Raw genomic sequence first — 14,570 nt, 5'->3', positions numbered from 1 at the left:
ACACGCGCCCATCATCCTATTATAATCAGTAAAAACCATTCGCTCGGCGTGGTAAACAACACAGAAACAAACAAAAATATCTGACCGGGGAAATTCTGCGGCAGTTATTTGCTGCATGCATACAAACGATGCGCTCGCTTAGGTGGTAATGGCGGAAAAGCAAAAGAAAACAAAGAAAAGGAAAAAAAGCACTCAAAAAGGACCAAAAAACGATTCTAGTAAAAAGGGGAAACCATTTTAGCTATTTATAAAATACCAATATAGAGTAATATATTCCTGTATACTGTGCAAGCGGTGCCTAACAATCGATTCCTGTCGTTCGAACCTAAAACATTAGTTCCTACACTGAAAAACGATTTGATGATATCCGAACGGCCGATTGCGATACATACCTTGGTGCTGTTGTGCCATTATGCATTATGCCTTTAAACAATCAAGTTGAAGTCGGTTTTAACCCTATGTACATAACCTCAAGCCGGTTGATTTATTGAATTTATGTTAAATTAATATACAACTTTTTTTTCACAATCATCCGTTTGTTTCCTCTGGGTTGTGTTTGGGTTATTTCGGGAAAACTGTGTATCTTGTTTCCATTTTATATATTTTTTTTGGCATTGAACAATACATGAGATACTGTGACAATGCTCTTGTTGCAAACTAAAGGCAAAGCAAAAACAAATCCATTCGTTCAGTTTAGTTACGAGTTGGATTACATTTTTGTTCTCGCATTAGGGTTTCATCTCTCTCATCCCATTTTACAATGCAAATATTCATACAATTAAAGCATACGTACAATCCGATCGCCGGCTAGTAATAGCTGGATTGTGATTTGTTTATGCACTAGGATAGCGTTATCGTATTATCCCCGAAGCTCAGTGCCAGAAATTTTGCACTGCAAAACCTAACCGCTTGTGTGTCGTTGCACGTGGGTCTGTAGTGCCTATTGTTGTCCACGATTAAAATGCAAAATGGAGTGCTATTAAAATGCCTCTTATAGCCAATAAAACAAATTGAAATCCTTGTTTTTTTTTTGTTACTGTACAAAAGATTAATGACTCCTGCTGTTAGTGGTTTGTTTTTCGTGTAGTCGTGTTAGCCAGCGTTGTCTAGCACTACAGCACTCATGTTTTCTAGACACAATCAACCTAAGTTCATTCGCTGCCATTATTATTTAGCTGTCGTATGATTCATGCACTGTTACTTGTGCAAACGGAACCGATCCTGTTAAGATGGAAACTCTCGCCGACGTTTGCTTACTTATTGTATAATTTTAGACGAGTTATTGAAAAGTATTTGTGGTTCCTACGCCGGGAACTAACATTATCTAAAACTAATCGTAAAAACAGCTTCACAAACTGCAACACCAAGCAGTTGCGGAATCGAGTAGGGTCGGGTCTTGCAGTATAGAATTAGAATTAGGTGATAGTTCTCAGGATCTCTCTCTCTCTCTCTCTTTCTCTCTTCTTGGCGTAACGACCTTCTAAGGGCATGCTAAGGGCCTGCCATTTCTGCATTCTAGACTTAATTTTACCACGTAGCTGGATAGTAAGTCCTTGCTACGGCGGATTGGACTGGATGGGATTTAGGATCTGATCTGAAAGGGAATAATGATGCACAAAAGGGGTTTAATGTCGATTCGAACTCGCGTCTTGTAATCCAGACGTTGAGCAAACAGACACACTCCACGTTACATTTTAATCTTAACACAAATTGAGTTCAATCAATCCGATTAAGCAGATATCGTCAAAACTATTAAAAACTGATAGAGAGATGTATATAGGAAGAAGAACAAATTAAAACATCGAAGCTTTCCCCACTCTACTGTGGTGGCTGACCGTAATATCCGTAGGCACCTTGCGGTGGTGGACCCTGCGGACCGGGTGGCGGCATCTGTGTGTTCGGTGGACGCTGCGGATACTGCGGATATCCAGTTTGGGCGGGCGGATACTGGCCCTGGGGGACGGGCAGCGGTGCATACGACTGCTGGTGGTAGGGTGGATGGGGTGGATAGACACCCGGTCCAGCTGGTCCCGGGGCACCCTGCTGTTGTTGCTGTTGTTGCTGTCCGGGAACAACGGCTCCAGCCGGTTGCTGTTGCTGCTGCTGTTGATAGCTCGAAACCGGTGGTTGACCGTGCTGTTGTTGTTGCTGCTGCTGTTGTTGTTGCTGCTGCTGCTGCGCGTTGGGTGGCTGTGTGTTGTACGAACCGCCAGGGGGCATTGAGCCGGCACCAACCGACACACCACCCGGGTTGGCCGTCGGGTAGGAGGAGGTAGTGGTGGCAGGGATGGCGGACGACGGTACACCTGGACCTCCAGCGGTAACTGCTGTCTGTGGGGGTTGTTGCTGCTGTTGCGGACCCGGATAGGCGGATGGTTGTCCCGCGACTGTACCACCAGCACCTGCTGCACCCGCCTGACCGGCACCTGCGCCAACGCTGGTCGGAATAGGTCCAGCCGTATTCGGTGGACCGGTGCCGGGATAACCCGTGGGGTATTGTGGCTGTTGTGGCATCGGATAGCCAGGAGATTGTGCAGGATAACCGCCTACCTGACCTTGTGGTGGATGACCACCCTGCTGACCGGGACCGGTTGGTTGACCGTATGGACCATTTGGACCGGCAGCAGCAGCGGCTCCCGCGCCGGCACCGGCCCCCGGATAACCGGGATAACCGTGCGGTGGTGGAGGCCCACCGGGTCCACCCTGGGGCGGATACTGCACGGGTGGTTGCCCAGGCGGACCGTAGCCTACGTGTGGTTGTGCATTCGGAGCACCGGGTGGCAGGCCTTGCTGATACGCACCCGGTCCAGCACCACTGCCAGCAGCACCAGCTCCACCTGCACCAGGATGTTGTCCTGCGGCCGCACCCGGATATGGTGAACCCTGTACCGGTGGTACTTGACCACCGGTCGAACCGGCCGGTGGTACACCCGCGTGGTGGTAGCCCTGCGGTGTGCCTGCCTGTGGCGGTCCGTAACCCTGCACCTGGTTCGGTGGACCACCGTACGGGGAATATCCGGTCTGAGCACCGTACGGTGCTTGATTCGGGGGCGGATATCCCGGATAGTGTGAGTGCTGCACGTTGTACGAAGCACGCTGCTGATAACCGGACGTTTGGGGCGGCAATGGCTGGCTAGCCGGTTGCTGCTGCTGTCCACCCGGACCGGGAATGCCCGGTGCACGGATCGCTCCACCCGGGCCAGCATTTTGCTGGTTCACGAGACCTTGCTGCTGCTGCTGCTGTTGCTGGCCACCAACTACAGGTGCGTTCGATGTTGGTGCCATCGGTCCACTAGTACCAGGTGCACGGTATCCACCTTGCTGATTACCACCACCAGCACCACCCATCACTACATTCTGTCCAGGTTGATTTGGCACCTGCGGGACCGCATTCTGTCCGTGACCGGGTCCAACGTTACCCGGTACACCGGCCTGCTGGCCTGGCTGCTGCATACCGCCGGCGGACGGATTCGGTGGTCCGTGTGGGTTGTGCTGTTGCCCTGTGGGCACCACACCGTTGCTCGCGTGCGGCTGACCTTGCTGCTGTTGCTGCTGCTGCGGTTGTTGACCACCCATTCCGACACCCGGTGGCGCTTGGCCGGGTTGCGGGTAACCGGGCATTCCCGGTTGACCAGGGCCCTGGCCCATCATGCTGCCATCGTGTGTTGGCGGTGGAGGTTGCTGTTGTTGCTGCTGTTGTTGTTGCTGTTGTTGCTGAATAGCATGCAGCATTTGCGGTGGCTGTAAAACATTTTGCAAGTGATAGTGTATCTGGTAACTTTGGCAATATAATCGTAACACTTACCGGTAATAACGATGATACGTTCTGCTGCGGATCTGCCAGATTCGCCAAATAGACGAGGTTTCGATGCAATGCCACCTGGTAGGACATGCTTTCGCTCGATTTACCAGCAAACTGAAACTCCTGTATCGTCTGTATTAGGCCCGCATTTTCATCCAATATCTTCTGTATATGCATGGAGCTCGGGGGCGGTCCCTGGCCACGATTTGGTGGATTACCACCACGGCCACCACCCGGATTCGACGCTTGCTGTGACTGTGGGTTACCGAGAATAGGAACAGAACAGGAAGAACAGTTTCGCATCAGTAAGCTTCAATCAATATATTTGCGCTGGCATAAGGTCGACTTACCTGCTGGGAATAGGCGAGCGACATTGTCTTTGTTGTGATTTTTTTCTTTGTTAACACGGTTGTCTAAGGATCTAAGCAAAATTTGATGGTAGGTTGAGAGAAAGCGATCACTTAATCAATGATTTCATCACCAAACACACCGGTAAAATACACGACTTCGACGCGTCTATTCCACAATGCAGCTGCCTAACGCCCGAACAGATTGCAGTGTAATGCAATTGTTCGATCTTAAAACAGGTAATGAAACGTTTCCCATCGGTGAGAACACATTATGAACGTCTTGAAAACTTCACTGCATTTCGAGCAAATTCTACCTGCCGCACGTACAGCTGCAACAATAGAAAACGCTATGACGCCCGCGGGACAGCTTCTTTCTGTTCTTCTTTCCCTCGCGGGTTCGGGAACTGTGATCAAATGGCCGTCCTTGCTGTTGCTGTCAGACGTTTCGTTATGCTCGGTTTACAAGCGCATATATCGAAAATGTTCACACAGTAAGCATATATTTAATATTAATAATCTTATTCTGATTCTGCAACCATTTAAATTTTGTTGCCTCGAAATAGATTCCTAAAATATGTGAAATATTTAATTACTTCTGGTAAAAAAAACATCCAAGCACCTAATTTTGAGCCTAATAATAATAATTAATCAAATATAATAAACAAAATCTTATTCATTATGTATTTAACACAAAAGAACTATTGATTATTTCGTCCAATACCCTTGAATAGAGTTGGGATCAACAACAGGAGTAATTTTTAAAGGGCTGTTGTAAACAACTCTACGCCCACAGCGAGCTTGTCAAGAACAATGGGTAGCTTTGTCTGCAGTGCTGCTCTAATTTCCTCCCAGAAAAAACAGGCACAGTGTGAGAGAAGCCGAATTTCGGTTAAGTTTGAAACTGCCCAGTTATGTGATTGGGGATCTTCCACCTGTCCCGCTGGTTGGGCCACCGATCCACGCCTACACACTGGAGCAAACAACAACATGTCACTGTTGACAGCGTAACTGAATGGACCCCATCTTGCCCTGGAGAGTGGTAGGCTGCTTACGTCATAAAAAGAATCGGATGCACACCACATCGAAAGTGGATACGGTGGCCAACAAAAGCGAGAAGGTACAAGCATCTAATCGTAAGCAACACGAGCGAAAAACGCCTACCGTACGTGGTACGATAGTTACATTGGTTGCGAGCATTCAAAACGGCACGACGGGAAGCTATTTTTAAAAGCACATTCAACTGCAGTCGTACCCCAAAAACTAGGCCACACATAAAGGGTCGCCTTTCTTTCGCTCCTGGCAAAAACACTTGCTGCTGAGATCCGTTCGCACGAAATGTGAATCGTGTCGAGCGCGGGTGAACAATAACAATCCAACAACGCCTTACGTTCTAGTAAAGAAGGAGGAACCAAAAGCACACCCGAATTAAAAAAAAGCTTGACCAACAACAATAGAGCGAAAGAAAGGAAAGAAAAAAATCCTTTGCCTCGTGCTACTTGGCTATATATCCTTTAGAGTCCCCAACGACCACGGCAGTAATAAGTGTGTGAAAAGCACAGAGCGTTTACCACAAGTAAATATAAGCTCTTAAAGGGGGCGTACTGCAATGGGTGAACCAGAGTACGAGAGTGTGGTGCTGGTAAAGCAGGAAGTGTTTGTGTACAAAATACCACCCCGGCAGAGTAACCGCAGCTACCGGGCGGCCGACTGGAACCTGCTTGACCCGATCTGGACCGGGCGGTTGCGAATGGTGGCCAAGGGTCGGTCCCTGTGCGTGAAGCTGGAGGACAAGAGCAACGGCACACTGTTCGCCAACTGTCCGATCGAAAGCTATCCGGGCGTTGCGATCGAGGCGGTGTCGGACAGTTCACGCTACTTCGTGCTGCGCATACAGGATGGCAATGGGCGTACTGCCTTTATTGGGCTCGGGTTCGGCGATAGGTCCGACTCGTTCGATCTGAACGTCGCACTACAGGATCACTTCAAGTGGGTAAAGAACGAGGAAAAGATCGAGAAGGAAAAAGTGGAACCGAAGCAGCAACTCGATCTTGGCTTTAAGGAGGGAGAAACTATTAAGATCAATATGAAGATTACGGTGAGTTGAATAAGCTTCTTGGTAGATTTTCTCCTCGAACCTGCTTCGAAGTATTTGTTTCCATTAATCCCGTAATGTCGCTTCTGAGAGGTAATATAACTCATTAGAACTAATATAATAGAGTTAGCAGTAACGTCATTTGCAGTCGAATTTTAGTAGCAATTACACGAAAAAATAATGACAACGCATTAGTGTTGACCAGCGAAGACATGATCGTACAAAAAATTAACTTTCTTTTGTTGTTGGTCGCTTGATAGAAAAAGGACGGCTCGGAGGCATCGTCTCGACTAACTGGCAAAAAAACGGGTGCGGGTGGTTTGCTTCCCCCACCCCCAGGTGGCAACAAGATCAGCCCACCCCAGGCCGGATCACCCTCCCATCAACAGCTGCCGGCCAGCTCATCGGCCACGGCGGCAACAGCAGGCGGACAGACGGAATGGGGCGAATTTACTTCCGCTGGGTACGTTTCAAATGCGATAAACAACTGTAATGAGTCAGTGTTGGTTTGCTTGTCTTTTATCACACACCACACCAAACACTCTCACTCCCACACAAGGAGATACATGCTGTTTTATCATCATATCCACTGTACCGTTTTAGGGTGCAAAGCACAACGGCCGATGCAGCCGCAGCAACACCGAGCAAAACGAACGCCAACTGGGTACAGTTTTAAGCCTGTCGGTCGGATCGGTCAGCGCAAGGCAAGTCCGCTTTACTTCTGGTAAGAAACGTCACACACATCATCATCATCCTCATTATCATCATTAAGCGTTGAAAACCTGCGGCTATAAAAGAAAAAAAAAACCAAGCATCCCCGAAGACGCGTGCTATATATCTACAAGACGCGCTGCAAGCTGTACTTTAGTTTTCGTGAGGAATATGATATCGAACGTGCGTGATCCTTTACATTTAAATCAACACAAAACACACATATTAACCACACACACAACACACACTAGTGCGAAAACAGAGGAAACAGGGCGAAAGGCACCTATATTAAGCGGCAAAGTATCCTGAAAGGGTGGTAGAATAGTGTTATAGGTATAGTCAAACAGGAGGGGGTGTAAGATCCGTATTAGGGTCGCGAATAGACACATATTATTTGAATATATCCAACACGCGTGCGTGCTGGATGTGGCCAACGCTCAACGGGCAAAGGTATACCACATCCGCGTGACATATATTCACATTCAACACACAGCAACCATGTTATTGATAACGCTTATATACGTATGTATGTATTAGATATGGGTTTGGCAAATGGATATCTAGCTACATATGTATATAATACACATAATCTGTAATAACAAAGCTATATATATACACACATCTACATATATGTACTCGTATGTATAGGGAAAATAATAGAATTCTTTGCGCAGAATAGCGTTAGGTGAAATTGTAATCACGCTGCGTTAAGAATGTCAGCAATAAAATGCGGTCAGGTCAGAAAGGATACCGAAGCATAGCTATATATACACAAACACCCAACACATACTTGGATCGGTAGGTCTTTTGCTGTTCCGGAGCAGAGAAAGGGAAAGGACACAAAACCAGAAAGTAGATACGCATACTTATTGTTGCTATTGAGATATACACACTGACTCCTCCTCCTGCTCCATTCCACTACCCTTCTACAAGCCCTATCCAAAAATCCTCCAACAAAGTAGTAAAAAAAAAACCAAGCAGAAAGTATATGTTATCTAAATATTGTAGTGAGCGACAACAAAATGGAAAGTTGTAGAATTGGTAGATGAAACTAACCACAAAACAAAAAAAGGCCCAGGTATGTCAAAAAAAACCAGGGAGCCCCTCTCAGTGCGTGAATAGATCGTGATTATGTTGAATTGCTGATATTTTCATGCATAGGTTTTAGTTTTATTACACCAGTTGTTGCGTTTAACGAATCTAAGGCATTTTGTTTAACAGTGTATAAGGATGCTTTGCGCATTGTTTGTTGAAGGCAAACATACCGAAAGTCAAATCGATATATTAATACTTACATGTTCACTTTAAGATGATCTTCAATAGTGCAGAATGCAATCATCAATAGAGGCGAAACTCGCACAGAAGATTGTCTGTCTGTACATAATGCTAAAACACACACAAACAGAAATCTAGCTGTGAAATCTCAGCGATTAAATATCAAAATTCAATAACAGGTTATTTAATGTTTACCCACCTCTTTGTGTTTACCATTTAATGTTTACCTCTTTCTTTGTGGTATTATCTGTATTTTCTTTGTATGGGAAATTAGGAAAAATGTTACTCAAAAACAGTTTAAATATTCACTTGGTTTTGGCATACCTGATCTTTACAACGGACGATAGATTAAATGGAGGGGGCGTGAATGCGCAGGACAAGATGGAAGTTAGATTTTAACTGCAGCAAAAGTAAAACAACCCCAACCAGAAGGTTTCCCACAGTGGATAAGGTGGACATTAAGTTAAAAAGGGGAATAGTTCGAAGTAAAGGGAATAAGAAGCGCAAACGTAATGTAACAGACACGGGATTTAAAGATCTGCCAGAATTCGTCGGGGTAAATTTGCATTTTTTGTTGTTGTTTGTCATAGTCGCATGAGCGAGCGAAGAATAATAATGAATAATAATCCACTAATTAGCCCCGGACGTATGGACGGTGGATGGTGTGACTTTGGCATTCCTTAGCATTTGTTTTCTTAGTTTGTTTTGTATTTTTATCACTTTCGTACCCATTTACGACGAGCGATAGGCTATTTGTTAATGTTGCAAATGTAAGCTACGATTATTTAAAAATTGTAATACAAACGTGCGAATGTTTTTAGATTTACGTGATGTTGTGTTTTACCCTCTCATCCAACCCCCTCCCTTCCCTTTCATACCCCTCCCGTGGTGCAAATCCATTCGTTTGTTGCATCATGGCAAAATAATTCTAAGTAGCAAGCGTGGAACAGTAGATAAACTAGGAGAGAAGCGCTATATAAAGGGAAATCGTAGCAGATGAGCTTCTGGGGAGGGGCTGCTGAAAGGTAAAACAAAGAAGATGTGAAATGAAACGAATAAAACAAACGCAGTGTATAGTTGGATCACGGACAAGATAAATGTGTTAAACAAAACAGTAGTTGGAAGGTTGTTATTAAGTTGTGACTGCTAGTGGAATATATTCTTTCGATTCTTTTTTATGTTGGATTCTGTCCAATGTTTGAACCAGCTCAAATATGGATATGAGCATTTTGTTGCAATACAGTAAAACGCTACATGAACAAAGTTGGCCCATTTTTTCTCAAACCTTGCCGAAATATTCTATATTCTGCCGGTTCCTATTTCGTGACAAAGCTAAGCAACAGATCTGCAATCGGTCAATTTCCTCAATCTGTACGTCGTGTTGATTAAGATCCCGTCTATTAAATTGCTTGGCGGTCTGAAAGGTTCTATTCATGAATGCACGGGTAATGACGATCTTATTGTTATCAGTTTAGAAACGCTTTCATGTTATGCTGGTATGCTACCAACTCATTGTAAATGTTTTGGAAATACCATATCGAGAATACATAACACGTAACTTACATTTGCCTTCGCCAGCTGCAGCTCAAAGTGCGGGAAGCTTACGCACAAGAAAACCACGACTGGGGCCTGGCGAAATCATGGTGGTCTTTGATATTGCATCGGATATTTAAGTAGCCGGCAGCAGGTGGCTAGATCGTTTCGTTTGACCGATCATGGTAACCAGGCCGGTGTTCAGTTGAACACATTTAGCACCTGTGAATTAACCGTCATGCGAAACAGAAACACAGCATATCAGTAACGAGGTAAATTAGAAAACGGGCCAAAAAAGACTGGCCTCGAATAAAAAGCAACTTTTTGGATGCGTTTCAATTACCCATCTCAGGCACTAGACTACGCCAATGCGGTTCCTCCTGGTTGATTGATTTTCTGTAATTGGTTATTTTAAATGGCGCAAAACACAACTTGCACCGCAATGATTAATTATCATTTCACTTTAACCATTCGAAGAAGACGCAACCCGTAAAGAGACATTTTTACACACAAACCGAAGCTTCCACACTAGGAATGGCGGTTAAAAGTTTGACAATCAAACGTAAACAAACCAAAGGCCATACAAATTCGAGGTACTGCTCGAATAACAGCATTTTTTTAAACTGCTCGAGAAAAGCTAAGGTTACTACATTTTGGAATTTTCGTTCCCCTACTGTGAAACTTTTCATCCACTCATCTCATGTTTCGGTCATGCCTTGTGATAAATTAAATGCCAAAGTAAGTTGTTTACATTTATATTTTCACGGCTACGCGCTAGTTGATTTCAATGAAATCGTTGAATTGATGATTAAAATTCGAAGAAAATACAAAAATGTACATAAAAAAATGCAACTCTGCTGTAAATAAAAATCCGTCTACGCCGGACCTCGATCTGACATTGACGAACTGTCAAGTAATCAATCTCGCTTCTACACGCACCGGCTGTCTCGTTCATCCGTACCGTCTCTGCCGGGTTTTGATTTTTCCCGGTGTGCACTGGCGTTTGACAATGTAACAGCATTCGCAAGGGCAAAACATTGTACCGAAAATAATATAGGTAGCATGCAGCAAAGGCGTCTCGCGGCGTGTGTTTGCTGAAAGCGTCCGTACTCCGACGAGCTGTTCTTGGTGTCTGGTGAAGGCGCACGATAAGAATACGGAAACTATCCCGCGGGTGTCGTACGCGGCCTGAGTAAATCATGGCCAACTATCTGTGGAGTGTTACGCGGAAAAGTCGCTCTTTGCTGGGTGGAATATTCACACCGCGGTCGTACGGTTCCGAAGTACATCGTTCTGGTGTCGCCGGTGTAGCCACGGTTGCTGCTAATGTAAGTTTCCAAAATAATAAAAAAGAAGAGCAAAAAAGCTAATTTCCCCGTAAAATGCATCTCTCGAGCAAAGTGTTTCGTATATTGCATAATATGGTTTTGTTGTTCGATGTTGTTGATTTTCCCTTTCTTGCGTGCTAACTTCCAAACTCTTTCGCCTATGTAGAACCGATGCAAACCACCAGCTGCTGCACTCTCACATGCATTTGCAGTCGATGCATTTAACGCGGATAGAAACCGTAGTATACTGAGCGAAACAAACGCAACTCTCTACAGCGATCGGTACGAGCGAAGCGACATCCAGTATTGCAGTGACAATATCTCCTCCACAGCTACGGTAAGAACCAACACCAAAAATTATAACCTTGTTGAACAATACAAGTAAATCCCGGTTTTCCATTCACTCCCGTCAGGGCAACCAACCGAAAGAAAATCAACCTTCCGAGGAGCAGTTGCATCGTGTCTATCACGTGCTGTCGCAAACATTACCCAAGCTATTCGTCCAACCGCTCGACTACACCATCTACAGCCCCAACTTAATCTTCGAGAACAACATTCGCGGTACACGGACGGAGTACGGGTTTCGATCTTAATTTCAACTCAAACAGCTGAAACAATACAATTTATTCCGTTGCTTTTCTTTTTTTTATATTTTGGTCGCTATTTCCAGAGGATTGTACCATTACGTGAAGCAAATCGCATTGTTGCGTACCGTCGGCCACCTAAAGTTTGCCTACGTTACATTCGAAGTGCTCAAAATCACCAAACATCCCGAGGATAACACGGTGAAGGTGCGATGGCGCATCCGGGGCATTAGTGCGCTCAAGGTGATGCTGAAATTTTGGAAGTATAAGCTATGGAAATTGAAGGAAATATTCGACGAGCAGGAAGCGTAAGTATTTGGAAAAAAACTCTGAATTCGGAGTTAGCTTCGTGTTGTTCCCCATTATAAGGATTGAAACTTATCCAAAAAATATTCCATATTTTGTATTTATGTTTTGTTTTCAATTCTTTTTTCAGTTGGTATGATGGATTCTCAGTGTTATACGTTGGCCCTGATGGATTGGTGTCTAAGCATGTAGTAGATAAGGTATATCTAACATTCTTTCTCTTTGCTACGAATTTCCGAATGTGTAAAATTTTAATACGCTGTGCTGCTTTGGTTACTTTCTAGATAATGCCGGACGATGATACGGTGAAGGTCCCGCCGAAAACTATCGTTTCACCAAAGTTGGCTTTAATGGTTGGGCTTACGGCAGAAATCTATCCGGTAGTGGGCACAATGAATTGAAATAGCCGTATTGTTTGTGGTCCTGATATTAGCAAAGGTTTACTATTTGAGTTCTTTGCTTTATTGTGGTTGCTGCAAATTGTGTCGTTTTTTGCTGAACGTTTTTTTATATATTATTTTTATAGTGTTGTAAGTTATAAAATGACTGTAGTATCAAGCTTTGTTTTGGGGGAAACAAAGTAATAAAAGTGAAACAGATAGAACAGAAGAAGGTTTGATTTTCTGAACATTTTCGTCTTGCTTGTATGATTGAAAAGCAAACTAAAAGGTGGTATTTTAGGAAAGAAATGTTAAGAAAGCTATTCGCAAGTTAAATTAAAAGTTATAGTATAGTTTGTATGATTCGTTTTGATTACAAGAATTTTAGAAATATTACGAACGAGAAAGTCAGTGCAGGCATTCAAAAAACTAAGCTGTGGATTCACTGCACTTCACTGTCGCGCGTTCCACAGTTTGCATAAAAGCATTTAATGGTGTGTCATACAGGAAACTACGAAAAGTGGAAAATAAAGTATACAATGTTAGGCGATGCTCTGAAATCTGTCGTGCTCTAAACAAACGCAAACTATCTGTCGTGACACGAATCAGTTAGTTTGTTTGCATACATCACGTAAAACATGTCGAGACAACATACTCCAGTTTTTCGTTTGTCGAAAAATTTTAGAGCAGAGCCTAATTGATATAAAACGACAAAATAAAGAAGTTTTATTTTAAGTATTCGTTGTCGTTTGTGTAAAATGATTGGTATAATTATATTAACATACGGTTTATATTTCTGATTTAACTAAAAACTATTCAACTGTTCATGCAAAATATTGGGGTAAATAAAATATTCTAAATATTTTCCTCGCTCATTTGCCACCACTGGCTTTTGAAAGCTCATACTGACAGTTCAAACTGTCAGAATAGCCATATACGGGGAAAAATGTTTTCATACACACAAAAGCTGTATCTATTTCGCTCTTCCTTACCGCAAAGTGTACTCTTGCAAGAGGGCACAGCTTGCATAACCTTGAATCCACATATTTTTCTCCTCTTTTGTATGGCTCAATTTTCCTGTACACTAACTCCGCACACACACACATACAGAAAGACACACAATCATCAGACCCGTTTGGGAATTTGTTTCTCGGTGGCAGGGTCGTTCGCGATTGTTTTGTTTTCCGTCTCGTTTTTGTGTTCAGTTTTGCGGCTGTTTTTCCTGTATGTCCGTGGCCTACCTACGTACATTTTAATACGTTCTTCCGGTACGAAAGCACACACGCACGCGGAAGGGGTAAAAGAATTGCCAACGAGATTTAGCCAAAAAAGTGGAATAGTAGCCCGCGTGTGGTGTGAGGTGACTGGGTAAGTGACGCGTTCCTTTTTTTAGCGTTAGAAAACACATCCAAATTTAAGGGAATCCTTTTGTAAAAGCTGTAGAAAACGGACAATCAAATAGTGCATGCGAAATAAGACGTGTGAGTTAGTTGGAGGTCAGTAGTGGTTAAAGGAACACACATGGTCTAACGCAGTTCCGAACGCCAAACACTGTCCATTTTGTGAGTGTGTGTGTGTATAGCTGTGTATTGTGTATTTTTATCGCGTTTGTCGCCAATGATTCCGTGAGAAGGCTGCGGCTGTCTTGCAATAAGCGAGAATATAGCGAACCCAGTGTCGCTATCATTGCAAACCGATCGGGCCACGGGTGGATAGTGATGAAAACCCCTGTACCCGTGTGCTTAGTGTGCGCGCACTTCGGATAGGCACCATCGCTAAGGTGTTCCGTGTGTGTAGGCAACATTTTTGCCAAGCTTGCCGATCGGGCACACGGCTGTGTCGGATGACGCACACAGAGTAGCGCAACACAATCATCGCGCTCCGGGAAGGAACTGTCGATCGTCAAGGAAAAGCTGGAATCGTCTGCCCCAAAAGTGTAGGTGTTGTGTTCTGTGCTTGTTGGGAGGGTTTTACGGTATTTTGTGTCCCGTGTCGGAATTTCTCTTGGACTGCGCTAGCAACTCGGCAAAAACACTATCGAAACCACCTTGCGTCTGTGTGTAAGTGCGCTTGTATCCGATGACAACGCAGCAGCAGCATCAGCCGCAACAACCAGTGTCGCTCCGGTTTTCCATTGCCCGGTTCAGTGCCATTTTTGCCAACAGACTAGATGCGTGCTGCTTAGCAGGTGCATCATCACACAAAAGTG

General features: G+C 44.4%; 3 protein-coding genes across 3 annotated transcripts; 2 read left to right on the top strand and 1 right to left on the bottom strand.

The window, feature by feature from the left end:
* Window positions 1–1,818: 1,818 nt before the first annotated feature.
* On the bottom strand, window positions 1,819–4,176 carry LOC128712107 (trithorax group protein osa-like). Its single transcript, XM_053807006.1, has 3 exons — window positions 4,153–4,176; window positions 3,806–4,057; window positions 1,819–3,741 (listed from the first exon to the last, which is right to left on the bottom strand). The coding sequence occupies exons 1-3, from the start codon at window positions 4,174–4,176 to the stop codon at window positions 1,819–1,821; spliced, it is 2,199 nt and encodes a 732-aa protein (XP_053662981.1).
* A 1,582-nt stretch (window positions 4,177–5,758) lies between these two features.
* LOC128708340 (NECAP-like protein CG9132) lies at window positions 5,759–6,920 on the top strand. Its single transcript, XM_053803317.1, has 3 exons — window positions 5,759–6,247; window positions 6,505–6,707; window positions 6,848–6,920. Exons 1-3 carry the CDS (start codon window positions 5,759–5,761, stop codon window positions 6,918–6,920), a joined length of 765 nt encoding a protein of 254 aa, XP_053659292.1.
* A 4,042-nt stretch (window positions 6,921–10,962) lies between these two features.
* LOC128708182 (uncharacterized protein C6orf136 homolog) lies at window positions 10,963–12,382 on the top strand. Its single transcript, XM_053803146.1, has 6 exons — window positions 10,963–11,091; window positions 11,258–11,428; window positions 11,505–11,665; window positions 11,762–11,983; window positions 12,112–12,181; window positions 12,266–12,382. Exons 1-6 carry the CDS (start codon window positions 10,963–10,965, stop codon window positions 12,380–12,382), a joined length of 870 nt encoding a protein of 289 aa, XP_053659121.1.
* Window positions 12,383–14,570: the final 2,188 nt, after the last annotated feature.

The sequence above is a fragment of the Anopheles marshallii genome, chromosome X, assembly GCF_943734725.1.
Source record: "Anopheles marshallii chromosome X, idAnoMarsDA_429_01, whole genome shotgun sequence".
NCBI classification, from domain to species: domain Eukaryota; kingdom Metazoa; phylum Arthropoda; class Insecta; order Diptera; family Culicidae; genus Anopheles; species Anopheles marshallii.
Note: the sequence above shows the minus strand (reverse complement) of the source record. Positions and strands in the feature narration are given on the sequence as shown.

What these genes read in the sequence shown, in the direction of transcription:
- LOC128708340 (XM_053803317.1), top strand. Translation starts at nt 5,759, where the DNA reads ATGGGTGAACCAGAGTACGAGAGTGTGGTGCTGGTAAAGCAGGAAGTG. An exon ending in AGATCAATATGAAGATTACG is followed by an intron (nt 6,248 to 6,504) that starts GTGAGTTGAATA and finishes GTCGCTTGATAG; the next exon opens with AAAAAGGACGGCTCGGAGGC. An exon ending in GGCGAATTTACTTCCGCTGG is followed by an intron (nt 6,708 to 6,847) that starts GTACGTTTCAAA and finishes GTACCGTTTTAG; the next exon opens with GGTGCAAAGCACAACGGCCG.
- LOC128712107 (XM_053807006.1), bottom strand. Translation starts at nt 4,176, where the DNA reads ATGTCGCTCGCCTATTCCCAGCAG. An exon ending in CGCTCGCCTATTCCCAGCAG is followed by an intron (nt 4,058 to 4,152) that starts GTAAGTCGACCT and finishes GGTAACCCACAG; the next exon opens with TCACAGCAAGCGTCGAATCC. An exon ending in ACGTATCATCGTTATTACCG is followed by an intron (nt 3,742 to 3,805) that starts GTAAGTGTTACG and finishes AATGTTTTACAG; the next exon opens with CCACCGCAAATGCTGCATGC.
- LOC128708182 (XM_053803146.1), top strand. Translation starts at nt 10,963, where the DNA reads ATGGCCAACTATCTGTGGAGTGTTACGCGGAAAAGTCGCTCTTTGCTG. An exon ending in TAGCCACGGTTGCTGCTAAT is followed by an intron (nt 11,092 to 11,257) that starts GTAAGTTTCCAA and finishes TCGCCTATGTAG; the next exon opens with AACCGATGCAAACCACCAGC. An exon ending in ATATTCGACGAGCAGGAAGC is followed by an intron (nt 11,984 to 12,111) that starts GTAAGTATTTGG and finishes TTCTTTTTTCAG; the next exon opens with TTGGTATGATGGATTCTCAG.